General features: G+C 40.1%; 1 protein-coding gene across 1 annotated transcript; it reads left to right on the top strand.

Moving 5' to 3' along the window:
- Positions 1-3,812: 3,812 nt before the first annotated feature.
- On the top strand, positions 3,813-9,383 carry LOC134451883 (uncharacterized). The gene is made up of 6 exons (XM_063202281.1): positions 3,813-3,951; positions 4,197-4,290; positions 4,577-4,921; positions 5,065-5,233; positions 5,958-6,079; positions 6,550-9,383. Exons 1-6 carry the CDS (start codon positions 3,815-3,817, stop codon positions 6,871-6,873), a joined length of 1,191 nt encoding a protein of 396 aa, XP_063058351.1. The 5' UTR covers positions 3,813-3,814; the 3' UTR covers positions 6,874-9,383.
- Positions 9,384-9,656: the final 273 nt, after the last annotated feature.

Raw genomic sequence — 9,656 nt, 5'->3', positions numbered from 1 at the left:
TAAATGACACACCAGCGAATCTATATGGCTCCTTAGTAAACCGTATCTGGCTGACAGTTGTTTTAAGTTTGCCACCTGTGGGAGGCAGAGCCGTTTCTCTGATAGGAGGGCCATCTCATTCTTGAAAGTTGCCTAATTGTTAGCAGCTGACAGCAAGGCATTTGAAAATGCAACCGTTACCTCCGCCATTTTGTTATTGCACCGATGTATCGACCGATGCATGCATCCGCAATTGTCTTAACATAATTAGCTATTAGAGCTCTAGAAGTCAGCAATAGTGTGTGTGTGTAGCGGGAATACTACTGAAAAGGTAAGAATCTCGACCGAGGAGCCATGGCCCATGGGTCTCTTCGAGTTTCAGGTTATCATTGTCCAAACGGACTTACTAGTGAACTCCTCACTTCAGCATTGTCAAGGCATTTGACATGGGATGGGTAAAAATAGCAGTGGTAAGTGAGCCCACACGTTAATGAATGAGACGCTTTGTAAGGGTTCGACCTGTATGGCTATGTTTCATGGTTGATTGTAGTGAAACTCGAGCATTGCTACTGCACCAAGCAGTGAGCGGTTGCCTCACTGGCACCACGGCACTACTCGGTGACTAGCCTACTTCATGGGATCTGCGGTCCTTGCTTTCTTATTCACAAAAGTTGTAGCCTGCTTGATATGTTATTCTAATCCCCTAATGCTGTAGTTTAAACGACCACATGGTCACTGTAGCTGTTGCTGATTTCCTTCGGAATGTGCGTTCTGTCAGAGAAACTTTTCATAGACGCTGACAAACTGACTGAGTGGGGAGATACAGCTCAGGAAATGAAATGCTGCTTTTGCACGATCGTTCCGAGCTGGCTCTTGTGAGTTATCTGGTGTTAACGGGGCAAACGTGAAGTAGTTGGCCAGCTCAAATCCCAAGTCTTCAGGATATTGCATTACTCACTTTGTGAACGCGAGTTGGGATTTTTTTGGCGACAAGTTAGTGTGCAGGCTAGATGGTAACTGGTGCTTCATGCTACATCAACAGGTTGGCTGTGTGTAGCGCTTGTGGAACATGTGCACGACACGTCTGTCTGTTTAAAGCTAGTGCTGTTCACAACGAGTTTTCATGCAGGACGACAGAGCGTGCTCATTTGTCTAGTCAGCAAAATTAGAACAAACATTTCCCTGAAATTTGTTTTTGGACCTTGGGGTGTTTGTCAGCTGCCAGCCTGCCACTAAAACCTCTCTCTTCCGTCATCACCTAAACAGTAGAGCCCTATCTCACACCTTCCGTAAAGTCTTCACGAAAATAATAGATTAATTTTCGTGGTGCATTCACGAAATTGCCCACCTTTCGTAAAGCCTTCACGAAAATAATAGATTAATTTTCGTGGTGCATTCTTACTTGAACCTCATTTGAGCTCATCTTATATACTTTTTTTTAACCTTTTAGGTAACAACTACAAGCGTAAAACTTACATTTGCTTGATTCAATAAATGGGTAGTCTGTGAATTATGAAAAGCGGTGTATTCTTAATCTCTTTTTCCACTTCATCATTGTGGTATGTTGACATTGCATTTCTAAATATATTCCAGGATTTCCCATTTGAGGACGGCATGTTGCTGAAAGTTAAATATCGCAATGTGAAGAAGTATATCAGTTGTCACTCAGCCGTGACCTATGTGGACTTCATCAGTAAAGGCAAGGACTTTGATGTCTTAAAAACACTTATTGACGGTGTTATCATGGCATATGTCTTCTGTTTACTCCCCTTACATGTGATTTCAAAGACATTATTGTTGCACATCTGTAGGAAAGGAACTGAACTTTCAAATTACCCTACTATATTACAATCCTTCTATGCAATAGTACTGATCTCATAATAACAGACATTTGCCATTGACTGAAAAGTACAACAGTAATACTGTATACCAGAATGGCCATATATACGGTAGGGTCAGATTTCAGATTGTCATTGTTTCTCTTCTTTTACAGTGAAAGAAAAGTTTGGGCTTCCTGATGCCACTGAGCTTGAGGTGTTCGATGATGCAGATACAGCAGTTGACGAAGACATCATTTCAGAACTATTGGAGTCCAATCCAGGTCTTTGCTTGACAGTTCGTGAAAAAACTTCAGATGAAGGTATGGGTCTTATGCTGTCAATGAAGAGTACATAACATTCAGTGCCTAAAAGAAGTCTATACCTTCCTGTTCAAATGCTAGGTTTTTGTTATGCAAAAAAAACGGCAGAAAGACAAATGATTTTCCCCACTTAAATCTAAATTATTATACTGGGCAATGCTAGCGAAAAAAAAACGTAAAGTTTTAAATGGAGGGAATACAAATTACAAACGTGTATCAACATGGTGGCATAGATATGCACACCCTTAAACGTAATACTTTGTTGTTGTTGGGCCATTTCAAAACCTCAACCTTATTCTGGTGAAGCCATTAAGTTCATGTGCATCTTCACCTTTTTAACAGGGGGCCGAAGGTTTTGTGCCACTACCACGGCCCCTGTGGAACTGTTCATAATTGAGCATTTCCACAGAGGCTGGGGTAGTGGCACAGAACTTTTGACCCTCTGTTAGAAAGATGACGATGCAAAGGAACTTCATCTTCCAGAACAACAATTGCCCTACAAGCACACACCTAAATCAACAAAGAAATGGCTTCGCCAGAGTATGGTTGAGGTTTTGGAATGGCCCAGATTGAGTTCAGACCTGTATCCCATCGTACATTAGTTGTGTGATCTGAGGAGGTCTGTGCACAGAGGATACACTCGCAATCTGTCTGATATGGAGGTTTTTTCGCAAACAAAAGTATTCGTTCAAGGGTGTGTTTATTAATGCAACCATGTTAATGTAAGGTTTTTATTTCCTATTTAAGTTAGAAAAAACAGAATTTATTTGTCTTTCTGTCATTTTCTTTACATAAGAAAAACCTGGCATTTGAAGAGGGGTAAGCTTATGTAGACTTTTGAGAACCACTGTACAAATGTACGTAATGCTTTCTCTCTTTGGTGTTTGGTTTATAGGTATGGTATGTAGACTTGCCAGTCAGCTTTGCAACTATACTGTCCATTGCCATTGGAAATTTCCAGGAACATTAAAAACACTAATAGTTACAGTACTTGTCTTGCACAACATTACATGTTACCGCAACAGCCCGTGTGAAAATGGATACTACCACAGTCATATATTAATCAAAGGATGTGTTGTACAGATTTCTTTCCTTTAGACCACTCAACACCTTCTACTTCAGCATCTTCTCTCACGGACACCTTGTCCTTTTCATCAAGCGACAGCGACCTAAGAGAGAGTCTTTCTACAGGTTGTAGTAGAGAGAACAAAGACGGAAGCCCATCTGTGGTGAAAGCTCCCCTGTCAGAGACCGCAAAAGAGGTAACATTTTAAAAGTACAGTCATGTGTTGTAAGTGAACGTACCGCATTTCTGTGGCACAGACACTGGCAAAGTTTCTATTAATACTGAAACTCCTGAAACATTTGTTTCTCACCTAAAACTGCATCAGGGAAAACCATTCAAATGTAACCTGTGGTGGGGGGGGCGCGCTGTGGCGCAGTGCGCTAAGCCCCTCACATTTGGGCTTGCATGCCCACGGGGAACCCGGTTTGAGTCCGGACGGAGTCATTTCCCGATCCCACCCCATCTCTCTGTCCGACTTGCTTCCTGTCACCATCTCAGACTGTTCTATCAAAATAAATGCATAAAAGCCCCTAAAAAAATATATATATATATATATATATATATACACACAAATGTAACCTGTATTGTTTAATAATGATGATAATTATGTTTGTTTTTTGTGTAAGCAGATGGTCAAAAATGCCTTGCTTCGGAAATCTGGAGGAGAGGACATTCTTGAAGAGTATAAATCAGAAAACACGCTGAAGCACCGCACCAGGAGGCAGCTTGTCAACATACTGGCAAGTGATATGACTGAGAGACATGGGTAAGACCTAGTAATTGAACTTTGACATGGGTTTACATTTGTGCAAAAATGTTCTCCTGCCTGTCAGTATTAATTCTGTCCTAAGCCCTTTCTGGGAAAGGACCCTCATTTTGCCTTAGAATGAATTCATTCAGCTCTATCTTACCGACATTTAATAAGACCGTTCAAATCTCAAGAACCTGAATGCAGTGTATGGGTCTCCATGGCACAATGGGTTAAGTGAATTTCTTGTCTTGCAACTATAGCCGGATTCCCTCCCGTCAACAGAAGGAGAAGTATGCGCTGGGAATCATTTCACTTTTTCCTGCACTTAAGGATCCCTTCTCACCAAAAGGATATGTAAGTTTTGCATTGATTGTTAGGAGTCAGTAGAAAAAAATGACATTGGAAAGTGGCTAATACGACCGATAGGATGGCTATTATTGCATTATATTATTTTTTTCACATTTTTTTATTCATAGCAACTGAAGCTAGACACTTTATTGAAACTGGAATATGCCATGAACCTCTTTTTTAAAATACAGAAGAATCATAGAGATAATGGCCTGACTTTGATGATTTTACTTTTGTTTCTGTTTGCTGTGCCTGATATAAGACTATTTTCATGTTCTATCATTTGTTGTAGGAGCATTTTTATGATGCACAGAAAGGTACTGGATATTTGGCGTGGCGTCTGAAGACAATGAGCAGGACTACAGCAAAGAGGCCAGCAAAGGAGCCAGCAAAGGAGCCATCATTGCCTAAAGACCAAGGGCCAAAACGGAGAAGACAAGTGACAACACTGCCTGAGCAGCTAGATGGTGACGACTGCAGGGAAGCCATTTCGTTTCTTATTCACACCCCTGAAGAAGCAAGTGTGCTGGAGAAAATGAAGATGACGTTTCAATATCGGCAGGACTTGGTGCATGACCCAGAAAGAAGCGCGGATGTCTTCAAAACATTCCCACGTTTCCTGGATGTGAAAGGACTCGTGAGTACAACATTCATTTTCCTTATTTCATACTTCAGCCTTAGTGTCCTTAGTGTGCTGTTATGAAAACCTTGTCCTAGCAATGGTTAAATCAGAGTTTTAACCCTGGTTCAATATTTTATCATCTTTTATGTGATTACCAGGTAAATCAAGACTTCAACCTGCTGTTTGGTGCTGAAACAAGTTCCAAGTTGTTGAACAAGTGGGACACAACATTCAAGCTGAAGATCATCAAAGAGGCCACCCAGCTGACTCCATCAACTGATCTGTGTCGTCTGATAAAAGCGGCTGAGAGACACCCACAGAGTGATGGTATGCTGGCACACAGTGTTTTACAGTATAAATAACACCAGTTTAACCCATTGATGCTGCATGCTGCGTAGAGCAAAATTGACCCATGTGCGCTGTGTAATATTTTTAGTAGTTCATTTCCAGAATTCATGCTGCCCATTCACATGTGTTACCTTTTGAACAAATACGTACCACCACCATCAAATTCCAAGTATTTTGACTGATATTTTGACTGGGATGGGGTATCTTCTCCATGGTGCGCCATTTTGAATGTCAAGAAATAGACATTTTTGGCTGCAAAAGTTATTGGACTTTGTTCATACTTGTAAATGTTGGTTTATTATTTAGTAAATATTCATGAAAAGACCAAATTTAGCAATAGGCCGCACAGTTTCAATGAACAGCGTAGTTGCAACCCAGTTTGGCCACATCTTACACAGTGTACCTATAAATTGAGATTAAAGTTAAAAAAAAAATGATGCAAGATGAGAGTCTTGGCTTTTAAAAACATCTGATTTCATGTTTTTATGTGCTTCGTGGGCTGAGATATTAAGGTTTTTATAGGCTGAGGACACTTTTTCCAAAGAAAGACTTTTCAGCAGGGGTTTTGCAGTTGCTTTTGGCAGAAATGAGTTAATGTTTTCTGTTCACATGTTAATCACTCACTTAACACTGACTCTCTCTCTCTCTCTCTCTCTCTCTCTCTCTCTCTCTCTCTCTCTCTCTCTCTCTCTCTCTCTCATAGATTGGGACAGTGACATGGCCACACTGCTGTTGCTACTTCATCTTTTGCCTCCCACGGCTGGACGCAAGAAGACCAAGATCAGCCCAACTGATGCAGCTGATCGAATGGTGCTCTTCCACAAGGTACGTTCATCGTAAAATTTACACAACTTACTAGTGTTTACTTGTTTTTTTTTTTTTTTTGAGAAACAGACTATTGGAACATGATCTAAAACAGTGGTTCTTAACCTGGGGTGCGGGCACCCCCTGGGGCTCTGCCAGAGATTTCACGGGTTGCATGGAATTTTGATTGTGTTGAGGTTGTGACCAAAATTCTGCTTCCAAACATTATAATTAGGCCAAATTAAGATCAAATTTAAACATGTTTTTGTCCCCATGTAAGAGCATAACTGTAATTAATGTCTAATCTAAGAATCATTGTAATTAATCACTTGAATCATTTTTTTGGTGCATATACATGTGCAGACATTTGGGATGGGTGTGCGCGGCTTGTCTTGGGAACGGCTAAGGTTAAGAACCACATACCTAAAACCTACTGTTAATGTCTGAAGCAAATAAGTCACTAGAGATGTTTTTTATCATGTGTTTTGCAGTCATGCAGCAGCATTGATGAACGTCTAAAAGAAAGAGAAGGAAAGCAGCCATTCATCCTTGCGGTTGGCCGTACCCGTAACAAGATTGACACCTACTATGTTGCCGTTGACAAACAGCTCATTCCATGCCACCACACCAGCTCACTGAGTGCGTTTGACGAACTTTTCAAGTGTCACTACGTCTTCAACCTCTCGTATGATGAGTCCCTGGTCCAGCTGTACACTTTTGTACAGACCACTGTATTCAACATCGATGTTGCCTCCACAGACGAGTCACCGCGTGTTCGTGAGTTGCGTGCCAAGATCTTGAATGACAATGTTTAAATGTTTTATCTGTCAAGCCTTGCATACCACCAGTAAGGCCTTAATAAGCCACTTGCGGATAGGACACAGTTTTTACCCAAGCACCAAGTTCAAATTGTCTTGTTCCCAGGACGCCTGTCGGCGTCAGTTCAGTACATATGCAGGTTTGATAAAGCATTTAAATACTGTTCATGGTAACGATTTCTGTCACGGTGATGATGCAGAAGAGGATGGCCTCTTTGATAATCTTCAGCTTGAACCTGATTGTCTTGTTTCAAAAAATCTGATTGAAGGAAATGAATTCTTGCAAGGTGCTGGGTGTTCTGAAAGCAATAGATCTGGTCAGTGTAGCAGTGACGATACGAAAAACATTTGTGCTGCAATTATTTCTAAACTAACTGGTAGTGGTGTGGCAAATAGTGTAGTTTCATCAGTTGTAAGTCATTTAGAAGATTTTGCAGAAGGACTTCATTCTGAGTTTAAGCACAAAGTTTTGTCTGCTATACCGGCTGATGATCCTGTAAGAAATACATTGGGAAAGTGTCTTGAAACCTTTGAAAACCCTGTTGAGAACTTTAATACTGAAAGTAAAAGAAAAAAGTATTTAAGTGAAAAATGGGGAATGGTGGACCCTGTGGAAAAACTGTTGGGATTCCGCTATGATTCAAGGCTCAATAAAGTTACAGGTACTTTTGATCAAGTACCAGTAAAAGACACTTTTGTCTATGTTCCAATTTTGGAAACAATCAAATTTATCTGTCGCAATACTCATATTTGTGGACTGCTTAGCACACCTTCTGTATCAAGCGAAAACCGGTATGAGGACTTCTGCGATGGAAGTTACTTTAGATCACATCCATTGTTTTCAGAACACCCAACATCCCTACAAATTCAGTTATATTACGATGACCTGGAGACAGCAAATCCGCTTGGTTCGAAGCATGGACTTCATAAAGTTGGCGCACTGTACTTTGTTTTGAGAAATTTGCCCCCAAAGTTAAATTCAGCACTAATGAATATCCATTTAGTTGCATTGTTTCATGCAGATGATGTTAAAAAATACAGCTTTGATCCCATTTTGCAGCCGCTAATTGATGACCTCAAAGTGTTGGAAAGTCATGGAATTAGTTTGCCATATTCAGCTGTGAATGTCCGCGGCACAATTTGCCAAATCACAGGCGATAATTTAGGCATGCATGGGATCATGGGTTTTATCGAGTCATTCAGTGGACGTTATTTTTGTCGCTTGTGTTTGATTGAAAAAAGTGATGCCCAGAATGTGTTTAGTGAGGATGACCCAAAGATTATTTTGCGAGGCAAAGAAATCTTTGAAACGCATTGCAACGAGTTACAGTCAAATCCTCAACAGTTGCATGTGTATGGTTTAAAGAGGAATTCAACTTTAAACAGCTTACAGTTCTTTCATGTTTCCCAGAACTTTTCGTTGGACATAATGCATGACATTCTTGAAGGGGTTGGACAGTATGAAATCAAGTTGCTATTAGAATACCTGTCTGAACATTTCTTGGCAAAATCTGGTGTTCTGTCTCGAATCTATGCTTTTGACTATGGGTACTTGGAGCGGAAAAATCGTCCATCAAGGGTCAACTTGGATAGTGGTAACAATACAATAGGATTGAACTCAATTCAGACTCTCTGTCTGATTAGAAATATTCCCTTGATTTTTGGTGACATTGTGCCGGAAGGTGATCAGAATTGGTCTTTGATGTTGCTTCTACTACAAATCATTAACATCATTTTCTCTCCATCTGTAACAATGGGCATGACGGTGTATTTAAAACATTTAATAATGGAACACCATGTCTTGTTCAGACAGCTTTATCCAAACAGGAATATGATCCCAAAACACCATTTCATGTTACATTATCCGAGTTGTATCAGAAAAATTGGACCCTTAATTCATATGTGGAGTATGAGATTCGAAGCAAAGCACCGGGTGTTCAAAAACACACTGAAAAATTTTAAGAACATCACAGTGTCACTTGCCAAAAAACACCAGATGTTGATCGCTTACAATTGGGAGACATCCCCTTTAAACCACATAGAGTATGGTCCCCTGAAAATATATGATCCAGATACTGACCATGAACATTTACCCCAACTTGTGCCTTTTGTGCAAGACGATACTTTTTCAACTAACTGGGTTAAGATCTGTGGGACAGAGTATAGAGTTGGCTTGGTTGTATCTAGTGGCATTGACCATGATATTCCTTTGTTTTATAGGATAAAAGTGATACTTAAGCTTAAGAATGGTATCCATTTCATTGCCAATAAGCTTGACGTTGAATACTTCAGTGAACATTTTCATGCGTACAAAGTGTGTGAATCAGATGAGAAAGTTGTAATCAATGCAGATGCTGTGGAAACGTACAGGCCCTTTGACCTGCAGAGCAGTTACAGTACTGATGATGCTTGTCTTTACATTGTACCGTTATTTGTGTAGCGTAAGTGTTTTGTGGTGTGATCTGTAAGTGTTTTTGGTGCTTGGTGTAATAAACATTGTAAATGTATTATTTGCTTGTCTTTCCCCGTTTTGTGTAAGACGACTTAACACTTCTAGAAACATTAATTTAATTTAGATTGTATATTTCATGTATGTAAATGTGCACTCCACGCAGTACAGAATCTGAACATTTTAGAAAAAGCAGTATTTATTGTATAACAACACCAATTAGTGTTACATGGTAACCCCTATAGTGAGTTGAGCTAAGCTAATTCAACACTCAAATGTGTTAAAAATAGAACACTGTGGGTGTAAAGATGTTTCACTTAAAGTGAAAAGT

This window comes from Engraulis encrasicolus, chromosome 7 (genome assembly GCF_034702125.1).
Source record: "Engraulis encrasicolus isolate BLACKSEA-1 chromosome 7, IST_EnEncr_1.0, whole genome shotgun sequence".
Classification (NCBI taxonomy): domain Eukaryota; kingdom Metazoa; phylum Chordata; class Actinopteri; order Clupeiformes; family Engraulidae; genus Engraulis; species Engraulis encrasicolus.
The sequence above is the reverse complement of the archived record's forward strand: the minus strand, read 5'-3'. Positions and strand labels throughout refer to the sequence as shown.